The sequence below is a fragment of the Mauremys mutica genome, chromosome 2 (genome assembly GCF_020497125.1).
Source record: "Mauremys mutica isolate MM-2020 ecotype Southern chromosome 2, ASM2049712v1, whole genome shotgun sequence".
Classification (NCBI taxonomy): domain Eukaryota; kingdom Metazoa; phylum Chordata; order Testudines; family Geoemydidae; genus Mauremys; species Mauremys mutica.
This window is the reverse complement of record NC_059073.1, coordinates 255,210,950-255,225,798: the sequence shown is the minus strand read 5'-3', so window position 1 is coordinate 255,225,798 and position 14,849 is coordinate 255,210,950. Positions and strand designations below refer to the sequence as shown.

Sequence of the window (14,849 nt, the reverse complement as noted above, 5' to 3'; positions counted from 1 at the left end):
TGACCTCTGATTTGCTATACCTATTCTCTACTGGTATAGGGTCCATTAAAACTCTGTCAGTCGCCCAACTTAGAGATGTGAGCAGCTTCCATGAGTCCTTCCCAGTGATACCCAAACCCTAATGTAAGAGAATCTGGTAGGGTGAAGTTATGGGAATTGCTGCTGATTATCTGATTGGAGCAGCTGGTCAGTTCTTGGGGCTTTTAAATCACCAAAGTGATAGGTCTGAAAAGTTTGAGCAAACGGGGGTTTAGTAGGACTATTAATTCTCTACAGAACTCATGGTCATATGAATCTGCATGCTAATTGCATAGAAAGAGCTTTATATAGAACTGAATCAAAAGCCAGTGAGTTGTCAATAAATGTATCTCCTGAGCCCCATGCTATTGACAGGCGAATGAAGTATCTTCTGAGATACAGAGCCATTGGCAAAACTTTTTCTCTAGTTTTCTTCTCTCCCCTACACCAGCTAGGATTTATTTTAACACTAGCTTTATGTTGCAAGTGCTGGGGTGGGGGAGGGGAGGGGCATGCTTCAGCTGCTAGTGGTAGCCAGCTGTTTGCCACCCAATGTGCGTAGCATGGACCATAGCAAACAGATCAGAGTGCTCTTATATGTTTCAGGGTACCAATCTCACATGCTGAAAGTTAACGGAAACATTTTATAGGAAACACTAGATTCAGAGGCCCGCATATATCACCTCTGCAACATGTTGAAAAAATCCATGCAACTGGAGTCTTGCAATTCTTCACCTGGGACTGCAGTGATGCAGCTGGATCTCCATTATAGTCTTCCTACCTTCATAGTTAGATGATGGAAACTGCATATCAGTGACTTTGCCTAGCCAATTTAAATAATGATGAGCATGGTACTTGGTTGATATCATAAAGAGGTGCTTGTTTTTCTAGTTTTCAAAAAATGCCTGAGTTAACACTAATTACAAAACAATGTATTATGAAATATGTATGTTGTTAACTGTGAACAATCTAGAAAATACTATCTTTGCACTTCCTGAGCCATTTTATTCAGTAGTTAAGTGAAATACAAATTCTCAGTGATTTCCAGGAAAATTATACTTAGATATTATCTCTGTAAAATGTTTTCTTTTTATATAATGTGCAGACTGCATTTTCTTCCTTCAAGTGTAGAGTGTTTCTCCTCCATTATATGCCAAGTCCTGAACTCACTGAAGTCAATGGCAGAACTTCTATTGATTTTATTGGAAGCAGAATCAAGCCTATTGTTCACCATCACTGCATCTAAATGAAAGCTTGGGAAGGAGAGCCGCACATTGAGGATATTAGGCCTTGAAACCAGGTCAATAGAGACCCAGGAAATCAGAAGTATCAGATGGTGCCAGAGTTTTGTTCCACTGTAGTCTTCTCCATAGCCATCCCCAAACAGTGAAGATTTTAAAATTGGGCAAGGTCTTTAATGTTAAATGAGCAAAGGTTTAACCAGTGCTTGTTAGAGGGTGGTCAGCAGCTTGTTCTTATGGAGTGGGACATATTTAACAATTCACATCAGCAATGGACCACAGTCCTCTCGGCTGGCTTTCACCAGCTATAATGGCTGTGAGCTCATCTTGCCTGGTCATGCTCTTCATCACCTCAAATTCATCTAGGACTGTTGAAAATGAAATCAGGTGAAATGCAGCCAGCAAAGCGCTTATTAATTATTTGTTATGATTTGTTAGTTCAAAGGGAGCACAGTCCTTTTCTCAAAATGCTTACGATCTATAAATATTGTATGTCTACTCGTGTTCTGATACTGTTCCCATTTGTGGCCAAGTTTGTTTTGAGAACCTGGCTCTAAAGAGAGGATGATGTAAACAGGAAAAGGTAAATATCAGAACAGTGTGTTGTGCTGTCTCAATAACTGGTGCAGTTTGCTGATTGCTCAATTACATTTTAACAGTATGATCTCAGTAATGAAGAGCTGACTAGTAAGTATAGTTTGGTATAATTCCCCAAGTACTCTTGAAATATAACACAGCAAGAAAGAGTATAATGAAAAATAATGGAGAGGTAGCTGGGGGCTTACCTTATGATCTGTGTTCATTACAATAAATGACATTTTCACTGCAGTGTTACCATAAAGATTATTGGCTGCTGTGTAACGTGGGTCTCTCCTGAATAGAACAGCTTTGTCTGCATAGCGTGAGCCATGGAAAAAAAACACTAAAGATCTGCTTAATTTATTAATTATTTTCCATATATTAATGGTGTACTGCTCTGGTCAAAATTATTAACAGGAAAATGGAGATGTGCTTCCCTTATAGCCAGTTGTTTCATGATCCAGTGGTAATCAGTATGTGTGTCACCATCTTTGATGCCCTACAACTTCAAATATGCATCTGGAAGGTCCAAAGACAAGTAATTAGCTCTCCATGAACAAGGAGTCATTGACCTCTGTCTTGCAGAATTGTAGGGTTTTCAGTGTGAGGAAATATGTGATGTGGGAAAAGTTTGAGTGAGCAGGCTTGACTTTGAGATGAGAATTACCAAGGGACTAAAAACTGAATCTTAACCATACTTATTTTTATTTCAGTATAATTAAAAAAAAATAAGCAAGCCTATTCCACTATCTAGGCACCAGGCCATCAGTTAAGAATACATTTAAAAAACAGCAGTAAATTCTATCCTGCATGCAGCACCCAGTTAGTAAACACCTCTCACCAGTGCTCTGCCCCCACATAGCCCATAAACCCTAAAAGCAAACAAACACACTAATCTGCCTCACTCTCCCCAAGCACCTGCTCACAAAGATGGGTTTTGCCATGTGTCCTGGAGATCAATGCAGTTGGGCTGTTTTGGACCAATGGCATGGAGTTAAAGGGTCACTGCTGGGAACCTGAAGAAAGGATTTCATGAGACACACAACAGAAGTCCATTTTTACATGGAAAAAAATCAATCCAAAAGGGAAACCCTCCAATTTCCCCATTCTTCCATCTCCCATTGAACTGGAGTGTGGGGGGAGAAAAATGGGTGCCTTTCTGAAAGACGAGCTTTAGCTAGACACAAGTTGTTGGGCTTAATCAGGGGCAACTGGGTGAAATTTATTGTCCTGTGACATACATGGGATCAGAGTAGATGATCTTAGTCCCTTCTGACCTTAAACTCTATGAATCTATGAAGCATTCACCTCTGCTACCAAAGTCACAGGGAAAGTGGGATCCTTAATTCCACCTACTAACATGGAACCCCTTAACTGTGGTTAGATGGTCCTGATAGAAGCACTTATAGCGTTAGACACACGTTCCCCAGGGGGGAGCAGTTTGAAGCAGCTCAGCAGAGATGGGGCTCATGGCCAGTAAAACCAGTATGTCTTCTAGGAAGCCTATATAAACCTGCACAACCCTGGCCTTTTCTTGCATACAGCTATTCATTCCAAACACATGAATCAGTGGTGCCACTACCTTCTACATAAGAATGGGCATACTGGGTCAGACCAAAGGTTAATCTAGCCCAGCATCCTGTCTTCTGACAGTGGCCAATGCCAGGTGCCCCAGAGGGAATGAACAGAACAGGTAATCAAGTAGTGATCCATCTCCTGTCGCCCATTCCCAGCTTCTGGCAAAGAGAGGCTAGGGACACCATCCCTGCCCATCCTGGCCAATAGCCATTGAGGGACCTATCCTCCATGAACGTATCTAGTTCTGTTTTGAACCCTGTTATAGTCTTGGCCTAGCAGCATGGCTGCACTCTTCCTTTTCTGCTTCATTTTGTTTCCTTGCATACTCCTTAGTGAAGAAAAGGTGCTAGGGATCACTCAGAAGTAATAGAATCCAAACCATGCCCCAGAAGTGGGTAGAAGAGAGATTGCATAGGAGCAACTATGGCAACTTTGTTACCCAAAGTTTCTTTTCTTTCAGTAGCATAGCTGTCCCAACACCCAGAGGATTGTGAGTTTTCCCTCTTCTACAAGCAATGAGATCCACCAGCCCCAGCATATAGTATCGCTACCACAGGTTAATTCCAGGAGATTTTATTTTTTGTAAAAAATCGTGTTCATATATTAGAATATCCCTATTCTCTTCTTTTTATCAGTAAACTCATGGTAGTTAGAGGGAAAGAAATGCATAACTGCTATCCATAGAATAACTTAAAGAAAACCACTCAGTTAGTACTGAGCTATTTTTACGAAAAACTGTATGAAGAACCTCGAAATCAGTTGCTGAAACATTTAAGAAAAAACAACATATAATTATTGGTTTTAAATTGAAAGAGCTTAACGTGAACAACAGCATTAATGTAAGGGAGGGATTAAAGAAGACTGTTTTTTACTAAGACAAGGAAGGTCTGAATATGTTTTATGTATTTTTGCTCACTGTTTGTCCAGGGTTAGTTTGAGAGCAGGCAGGTGTTTCTGATCTCAAGTCAGTGGCCCAGACTATAGTCCCAACCCCATAAATCAGTGTAACAGTGCAGTGTGCAGCTTTATCTACTGCATGCTCATACACTAAGGCACACACAAGAGACAGGTGTGATGCTACAGATCACTTTGAGTAAACAAAACACACACACACTAGAGTGGTCACAAGCACTGTTTCCCATAGATCCATTTTGCTCCACAGCCTGCACTGCCTCTTGCTAGAATGGCTGACCCCTGGGCTCCACCCATTCTCATTCATCAGATTGGAGGATACCACTTGTCCAGGAGGACATCTCAGCCCCTTGGGGCCTGTAGAGTTTGGGGGTTAAACCTGTATCCGGTGCCTAAACCCTTCTCCTGATGAAACATGTGGATGGAAAAATACATTTTAAGCTGTGAAAGCGGGGGAAGAAAGAAGAGGGGGCATCTTTTAAGATTCCCACTGATGTCAATAGATATTCTCAGGAATAAGGGCTTAGAGAAAAACCTCATTGAGTTTCTCCATTACTTGAATATTCTAAAATGAATGCCAGCATTCTACTAGGGAAGAGAGTGAGAGATGGAAGGGGTGGAAGACATAAATGATATGTACCCATAGTAAGATATTCACAGATTGGGAGACTGTCACTTGCCCCATGCAGAGACAGAATGAGATGTAAGGTGTTCCCTTACTCCACTGCATGGGCAGCCTGTTTCACCAGCTTATACATGGATGGCAGAGCAGGCTTCACACGGCCTCTACTCCCTCTTCTCCCTGTGCAGAGCAGGATGGTGGCTGGCCAGCAGATGTGAACTGTCACAGATTGAGAAGTACCCTGGTGTTGGCCACTAGCAGATTGCTTCTGTCATGAAGCATGGGGCGAACGAGGGAGTGAGTTATGATTCTGAATGTCACAATTATTGGGCTACTGCAGTCACCTGCCACTCCTTACTTGGAGATAGGAGCAATGTCTCTGTCCAACCCATTGTTACATATGTCTAAAGGATCGATACAAAATTTCCTGTACAAATATTCTGTGCTTTGAGAAAGATCTAAGATCTTGGGCCCAGTAATCAGGATTGCATAAGCAGTCCCTTGTGCCAGAATGGGATACTGAATGGGACTCGGCATGAGCAATGAGGGCCACCATTGTGGATCCATTTGCAAACCTAGGGCCTAAATGAGTAATATTTTCTAATTATGATTCTTCCTTGTTCAAAATTGAGCTAGTTTGGGTCAGGCTACCTTACGTGGAGAAAGATGACCCTCTGCCCACAACCCCTTCTGGCATCCTTTTGACTATTCTGGATTTGTTGGGGGACATCTTGTCAGTGTCTCAGACTTTCTAAATGAAATCTTAATTTAGGTTTCTGCTCACAGAACAGGAAGAGGAGCATTTTTTAAGTTATAAGTGCATTCTGCTTCTTCATTTGATTGTTTTATAGAGATCCCCTTCATGCTTCTATTTTGCTGTATGCACTAGCCAAGATTTTCAAGTGACTCAATTTTTGGGTGCCCAACCCAATACACCTTAAAGAGGCCTGATTTTTAAAAGATGGGTGCTCAGCAGTTTCAGAAAATGTCAGGGTGTGCTGAGCACCCATCAGCTGCAAATCAGGCCTCTTTAACACACAAAATCACTAGTCATTCTTGCAACTGTTGGTATGTTTCTTTTTCTTTAAAGGGATTTTTTATAAGCTTCCAACAGTGCTCCTCTATCAAGGTGCCTATCTAAGGTACAGAATTCAAAAAGGTGTTATGCTCAGAGGGTATTAAAAGATGGCTTTTTTATTATAAAAGAATTGCAAAGCATCCTCTTGGAATTCTTTAACAAAAACGTTTAACATTCATTAACACAGATCATCCCGAGGAACTATGGATAAAATCAATCTTTCCCGAAGCTGCTGTATCCAATTTACTTAAAATCACAGTCAGATTAAACATCACAAGCCAGTAAAAGTTTCCTTACCTATCTTACTAATGACGCCTTATTAACTTACTGACAGTTATGGTGGATTCTCCATCACTGGAAAATTTTAGATCCAGTTTGGCTCATTTTCTAAAATATATGCTGTAGTTCAACCTCAGCTATTGAATTTGAGGCAGAAATTAATTCAGGAAAGTCCAATGTTCTGAGTTAGCAGGAGGTCAGACTAGAGGATCACAATGGTCCCGTCTGACCTTAAAATGTATTATTAAAAATTAATATTTTAGAAACCTAGTTTACTTTTCTATTTACTTTGTGCCTTTTGGTTTAGCCTGGACTGTGTAAATAGGCTAGTCGGTTTCACTTTTGTTTGTAGTTTAGAGTCAGAGGAATCTTGCCCACCTCAAAACCCAAATGAGACCCATCATTTAATAGAACCCATAATCAGGGTGTGTGTAATGTGCCCAGCCATGTGATGGCCTCGTCATAAGCCAACTGGAGAGCCCACCGTCAAAATAAGCCAAGTGGGCACTTGTCAAGGATGTGCGATGTAGACTGAAGTTGACCATTTAAAGAGATTGGCTGCACAGTTGTCTGTCCTGTTCGAAACCGGTACAGGGATGACCACAGGTGACTTGCAAATCAAATCCTGGTGGACAGATGGTTGAGTTAGTGACAAGAAAGTGATTAACAACTGTAGTCGCTGACCACTCATTGCACCAAGCAGATTCCACTGTCATGTCCTGTGGGGGTATAAATGACCATAAAGGACATCTAGAAGACAGGTGAGCTGGCAGGTGCTTGAAGGGGCCTGCATACAAAAGCAAATCGCTGTTCTCATGGCTGTTAGCCAGCAGCATGACAGAGGCCTTCTCACGGCGAATACAGGTCGTGCTAAGTTACTAAGTAGTGGTAGCCATGGCAACAGAGTTGCCTGTAAAGCCCCAGTAACAATACTCATAGCTTTGTTAAGCTCTACAGTGACCAGCCTCATGTAAGATGAGCGACGACAGACAAGAGCACAGTACTCTGCTGTTGAATAGCATGGACTGATGTTCTGAGTATCCAGGCGCTCCACCCCAGATTGAACCAGTCAATTTTCTGAGCACATTGTTTCAAGTGCTGACTTTGGCTGCCATCTTCCCTCAGTATATTAATGACCTATCCAATGTCACATTGCAGTAAAGGGGTTTAGAGCATACTGCAGGCGTTGGCTGTTGAGGAAAACTTTAAATTCGTGGCTTGCATTATGCAGATGAAATGCACTAGAAATCTTCTTGGAAAAGCTCAGCTGTGGGCACCATCAACTACAGGAGTCTGCCATGAGTTTCATATCATCATTCAAGACCTAGTCAGTCTTGAAAAGGACTGAGCTAGGTAGCTGCAGCAGATGTCAGCATAGATAAACTTGTGGGAGAGTGTAGCTGGCAGGTCAGTGATGTGCACGTTGACCAGTGTCGGTGCAAGAACTGAGCCTTGAGGAAGGACATTGATCTGACACTTCCAAGAGCTACAGCAGTTGCCCATGTTTACTCTAAATCGCATATAGAGCCATGGTTTGACAGCTCCTCACTACAGGCAATATCCTGTTCCTTACTTGACAACCAAGCCACTGCCAGAAGGTGCAGGACAATGCATCTGCTACTACCACTACCAGTTGAGGTGGCAGGATACCTGCCTGCCATCACTGGTGCTGCGGTGAAGTACAGCCGCCAGGAGAGGGAGCCACATGGAGCAGCTACCATAAGGTGTTGGGAAATGGGAAAGAGTGATGGAGTGGAAAGACTGATGGATTTGGAGAAGGGAAGAGTATGGAATTGATGGACATGTTTTGGTGGGAAAATTATTTTATCCAGGAAACATCATGTGTATCTGACTGAGATGGAACATTTTTGTGGGAGCCCTTTGTTATAATGTTGGCAGCACTTCATTGTTGCTTAGTGATATTAGCCAACCAATCTGAAAGCAGAAACACCACCACAAGACTTGTTTAACCAGCACAGCCTGCGCTTTGAATATGCGCAGTGAACTGTTCTTTAACAAGCTGCATACCAAGAATTATTTGCTGAAGAAATTCACAAATAATTTCAAATAATGAATACATCTGACAATTCTGCCATCTGTTCTCAGAGCATTTGCAAACATGGGGGTGAAGCTAAATTAATTGAATAAGTGAATCATTTTTAATTATTTGAACTGCCCTACTTAGAACACAGGAAATGCAGTTCACTTTGGAATGTGTGAGGAAACCAGATTTTCATATTACTTGTTGGTTTGTTTATTGTTAATTTAACAGTCACCTAATTAACAAACATAACAGTTATTGGTAAATTAACGAAGTAGTTAAAAATTCCATTTTTCACACACTGCAAAGGTGAACTGCATTCCCTGGATTTGTCTCCTTCCCAGTACAAGGGCTACCTGGAGGAAGCATTGGCAATGTCGCAGCTCCTACAAAGGGAAACGCCAGTCCCATTTGCAGCATGGAGATACTGAAACAGTGACAGGCAGGGCTAAAACCTGTTTGGGGGCTGGGGGAGAGAAATGTTGGGGTGTGTGTGTGTGTTCTTTTGAAGTAAATATTTAGCTACAGTATCTAAGGTATTAATAATAATAATTGCATACAAGCTAGAGTAGCTAGCAGTGTATTTACAGCAAGCAGCAGCATTTTGAATCTTTCATGTTTTTCTCACCTTTTATGGTATGGTACCTGATGATCGTATTTCATCCAGGATTGTGTGTAACTGTGCATGTTCATAGCACGCTACATAAAAAACCCCTATAGTTATGCCTTCGCCACACAGTGACAAAGCAATGCATTTTCCCATGGCTGTATTTTGAAATCTCTTTGGAAATGCTCAGGGCCCCAAATCTTTTACCTTAAGATGTTGTCATGTTTTTAGCCTTTAAAAAAAACAATCTGCAGTGAACACAGATCTACATATATTGTTGGGGGGGAGGGGAGTCCAAGTCAGACTCTGACCCTTACTCTGAAATCAACTGAGACTGGTCTCAAACTATTTAGATATTTCCTCTGCATGTTTAATACATTGTGACTATGATTGTGCTTGTTCATTGTTCCCTTCTCTGCCTTTAGATGTAGCTTTTTAGTTATTGAGGTAGGTAACGTAGACTAGAAAGGGCATGGGGGAAATTATTTTGATAGTGATTTTAAAAAAATTACAATATTTTCCAACTTTGTGAATTTTAAACAGTAATTATTTTTGAAAGTTACAGATGTTAAGATTCAGTGTTTTCACATTACATGCCTGTTAGTGCCTTTCAATTCATGCCTGTTAGTTAATGCTGTAAATTGCAACATTTAGCAATTTGTAGCTTAATTTAGAAGGATCACCTACTTTCTTAAATGCTTAAGTAATGTAGCAAGCTGCAGTTATTGATTCTCTCTGAATTTATTACAAGAAAGCTGTATTCATTCTTTCCTCTTGGGAATGCACCTCCTGAACTGCATGCTTGCTAGTGACAGCTTAGACCCCTGATACATAACCAAAGACCTCGCCTAATATCCTTGCAACTGCTTAGGGAATTTTTATTAAGTAAAGGCATCATTAAAGAGGACAGAATGATGAAGTTTAATGAGCATCTTTCTCACATGATATTGTTAGTTTTGCTGTAGCAGCTACAGTACTCTTATTTGTTACTTCCAGTGGGGCAGATAGGAGATGCAGTGGGGTTTTGTGATATTTGTATATGAGGAAACAGTTGTGTTCACCAGAGATTTTTAAAACGTTTATTATAATTATTACACCTCTACCTCAATATAACGCTGTCCTCGGGAGCCAAAAATTTTTACCACGTTATAGGTGAAACCGCGTTATATTGAACTTGCTTTGATCCACCGGAGTGCACAGCCCCGCCCCCCGGAGCACTGCTTTACCGCGTTATATCCGAGTTCGTGTTATATCGGGTCGCGTTATATCGAGGTAGCGGTGTATATAACAGTTGTTGCATGGGGTAATCACAGATGCCTGAAGTGTGTATTTGCAATCCAGATTTCATGCTTTAGTTTTAGCTTGTTGACAGAGATTTGGATGTAGAATTCCTCATAGAAATAGAACATCCATGTAAACATATGATGTTACAGATTACCAGATATAAAGCTGTGTACCAGATTACTGATCAATTCCCATAGATAGTGGGCACCATTAAACTCAACATTCCAAACCCCCAGGTGCTCACAGTATCATTATAATAGGTACCACAAATCACTTCATGGATTGATTAAATGGAGCCCAGATCCATTCTAACCAAATGGAGTTTAATTTTCTTTTAATCCATATAGGTAGGCCCTCTGAATAGCCCAGTTCAGTAGCTTTGAGTGGGGAGCCATGAGTGACTTCTGGTGGTATTCCTTAAACCCACTGAAAATTATGAACATCTGGGGCCCAGTTCTATCTTCACTGACTTCAGTGGAGTTTCCTTAGTATAAGAGAAGGCAGAATTGTGTCCCAAATGTATTGTTAGGTTGAGGTGTACCCATTCATTCCTTTTGCATGTTGTTGTTGAGCCAATGTCAGTTGATGGAAGAAGCTGTGAGGGCAGGATAGGGTGAAGAGCAAGCTGTGCAGTGATGCTCCTAGAGCCCTGTATCTCCTCCTGCTTCTTAGTGCCTATGGTGAGAAAAAGACTTTCTGGTTGTTTGGGGGGCTCAGATCCAGGGATTCTGTTTAAATTCATCCCTGCGAGGGCCCAGTGTTGAGTTTCTCATTATTCAGATTGTATGCTCCTTGGGTTTGTACAGCACCCAGCACAGTCGGGCCCCTTTCTTGATTAGTCCTTAGACACTACTATAATAAACAGGATTAAAAGTAATATATGAAAAATGTTCATATTCCACTCCAAGGTCATGTTAATATTTCTTTAGCATCAGAAATCAAGCTTAAATAGTAAAACATAGTATATAGCTATAAACATAGTGTATAGTAAAACATAGTATATGTGTTCGCAGATTTGAGCATGTATTTCCATTTATCAGCTGGTAACTTTTCAACATCATAAAATTGTTGCTAATGGTGCTTCAAATAGTCAGTTGCATGTAGCCACAAAAGAGCCAGCTCTTTCATTTTTATCTTGGAGTGTCTTCTGACAAGAGTATCTCCTTCCATTCAAACTTCAAATCAAACACAGCACGGGATAGGTTTAGATTAGAAGTAAAACAAGTTTCTTAACAAAAGGAGAGAGGATTTTAAGTGAGTTCAAGTATGAAGGATAAAATTAGAAATGGGTACAAGCAAATAAAAGTGAATATCACTTTCTAGAGACCAAGACTTAACAGAACTACAGTCTTGCTTCAAGGTAAGATTTTTGCCATACTACCTTCCAGCAAGAAGCTGGCCACCCTCTGGTCAGAAGCTCCCACAAAGTCCAACGTGCTCAGTTCCTTTGTCGTCTTAGGTGAAAAACAACTTGGGATTCTTTGCCCCTCTCTTTTATGGTCCAGTGACCCTTTGAAATGGATGCTTCTGAAGGCAAGCCCCAAAGTGAAGTTAATTCAAGCTGTGAGGAAGTAAGACATGGAGACTGCTGGTAAAAGAAATTCCGTGCTGCTTTATTTCCCCCAGTGGTGTTTGCTGAAATGCAAATGAACTGCTGTTTGACATGTGATTGCGAATTGACTCTGATAACACCTAGCTGGAGGTGTCAGCCTGTCCTTTGACTGGGAGAAACCGGTTTACTCACTCCGCAGACTAGTCTAGTAAATGCAGTTCAGTTCCACATTTTCTTCATATTTTTATGATCCCTCAGGCATTTACCATGCATACACCACGCAAGCATATTAATGATCAGTGTGGTGTTAGTTTTCCAGTGATACCTTCCATGCTACGTGTCAGATACAGTGTATGACATTAATGAACTGGGGGTACATTTTACTGGTCAGGCCAGCTGAAACTCTCTAACATTACCAGTGAGCATCATGCATTAGGATGTTCTTAGCTTCACTCTGGGAATATGTGACCCTATCGCTTACCGTAATGCCATTCATTCTGTTCATGGGAAATGTCACTGAAGGTAACTTTGAGTTAAGGAACACATTAATTTCAAAAAGTTAGTGTCAAACTTGGTTGGCAATCTGATAGCATGGGATAGTCACTGAGACAGCAGAGTGATACTGAGGTATTATTAGGGGACACCTTTCAGAGGGATTTCAGTAGTGTCATCATTCCATGTGTTTGTACAACTAAAATGGGACGTGTCTAAACTACAGACTTAATTACTGAGGTGGCTGATGTGCTTACTACCCTCCTTCTGTCGGTAATGCGCATCCTCACAAGGAGCACTTCCACCAACTGAAGAGGGGCAGTGGGGTGGGGGGAGCTTAGCGCCAGGGCTCAGCCCCCCACAGTTGGAAGTCCAACTGTCCCCCTGGACTTCTCACCTTCCCACCCCCAGAAAGCCGCACCCGAAGTCCGGTCAGCTGCCGTGCTCCTGGCGGGAAGCGGAATCCTGGGGGTATGGGGACAGCAGGGCTCCCAGCAGGGAATCCGGGTGGCAGCCCAAGTCGGGAGCCTAGGTGGCAGTCCGGCTGGGAGCAGAGACCCAGCAGCAGTCCAGGTGGGGAGCCAGGAGCTGACTTTCTTGTCAATTTCATGGCTCCAGTGCAGACATGAAATTGACAAGAATGACACCAACTGCCAATGTAAGGAACGCAGTATCTACACAGAGGTTGCATGACCATAACTACACCAACATAAGCCCTACGCCTCTCGTGGAGGTGGAGTTATGTCAGTGTAGTAGGGCACTTACATCAGCAGGAGCGAGGCTGTCGTGTAGATACTGACATATTTAGGTCGATATAAGCTGCCTTATGTCAACCTAACTCTGTAATGTGACCAAGCCTTAGAGAAAGCAAAGCTCAGGATACTTTCCCCTCTAGACACACTGACATCCCCTCTGAAAATGTCTCTAAAAAGCAGTTTGTATCAATAAGGGAAGTTAAATTTGAGCTGTATTTATTTTGAGTAGGCTTTCAATGTAGTTTAATCAGGATTATTCATAAATTATCCGTTAATTATCTGATATTTAGTTAAATCTTCTCAGCCATTTAGTCTGTTTAGCTTTGCTGTGAATGCTAGCCATCGTAATTGTTGGATACTTTGTCAACATTTAATCAGTGGTACTTATTAATGTGGCATTGATGTGTTGGTAGCTATCCCACTACTATCAATCATGTGTGAACAGACAGAGAAGACTCTGACACCATTCCTCTCTGTCACATTATCGAGCCCTTGGGTTTTCTGGTTAGGCGTGATGCTCACTGTGCTGTAAATGGGTACTCTATCTCTCCAGTTCAACCCAATTTTTGTCATTGTTGACTTAAATACACATACTCTGAGCCTTTATTCCATAACTGTGCTATATAAAGGTTGCCATTTTCTGAAGGCAAAACTGATTTTCGCCTTTACAGTTTTTAAACTCCATTTTTCCTAGAGTTAACTTCCTGATGAGTCAAAGAAAACTAATACTATGTACTGCAGCTTAAAGTCTAATATGAATTTCAAGCATATACAGATAAAATAAACTAATGACCCTCTGCTTTCTTGAGCTTCAGTAGCTAAATGCATTGTGTAATGTGCAGTTGGTTGAAAGTCCATATGTTATGATGGTATCACAAATGTTTTTGTCTCATTTCTTTGCAGTCTGTATGGCAGACACATGCAGGCAAACCCCGAACCTCCAAAGAAGAATAATGATAAGTCAAAGAAGATCAGTCGTAAACCTCTGGCAGCAAAGAACAAATAAGTCACTGGCATGTGCCAGCGTTTTTAAGGCTTTTTTTCTTTTTTTTTTCCTGCATGTGCCTAAAATATTTCTAAATGTTTACTGAAGAAATGCTGTTACTCATTTTATAAGAAAGCAAAGACTCTCTTCAATCAACAGCAATCTGCCAAATAAATGCACTGCTTTTAAGACCTTGCTTAAGGAATACAATATTATACATTCGCCTAATTACTAATAAAACCATGTAACCAATTAGTATATCACTGTCACCATTTTTAACTTTTATATTTATATGTATATGAAAAACAATATGAAATATTTTCTGTTCACATATATCACATGTACTGTTATGCTTTATTGTAAGTTTTCCTGCACAAGTACATAAAATTAGTTATACGTCATATAATATTACAAGTGATTTTAATAAAATCTTTATTTGTATTGTGTTGCATTCTTCAGTAGAATTTAAAAAAATAAGGTAATGTTCTTGGGGAATATACATAACCTAGTTTCCTGTTACTTATTTTCATTTTTAGTTGTACTATGGCATTTTGTCTGTGGTACAAGTTAGTTAAAATGTAAAGCCTTCTGACTAAGAAGTGATATATTTTTATCAGTTTCACTTTTTTTTCATATCGGTGTGTCACACTTTTTCCCCTTGAAGATTGTTTTTAAATTGGAGGAGAGGGGAGACAAAAAAACATTATCTCTATGAAGGGCTGCCAACTGCCAAACACTATATTTGGAAGAAAATGTTCTCATTTGAAGAAATTGTTATTTCTGCCAGTTGTTAGTTTAAAATACATTTTTTGGAGTTTTCTCTTTA

At 40.8% G+C, this 14,849-nt stretch overlaps 1 protein-coding gene across 1 annotated transcript in view; it reads left to right on the top strand.

Moving 5' to 3' along the window:
- RSU1 (Ras suppressor protein 1) overlaps positions 1-14,464 on the top strand; it is a 203,154-nt gene extending 188,690 nt beyond the window's left edge. Inside the window, exon 9 of the mRNA XM_045008255.1 lies at positions 13,942-14,464. Coding sequence (XP_044864190.1) covers positions 13,942-14,044 — 103 coding nt within the window. The 3' untranslated portion in view covers positions 14,045-14,464. The remainder of the gene's footprint in view (positions 1-13,941) is intronic.
- The last annotated feature ends 385 nt before the right edge of the window (positions 14,465-14,849 follow it).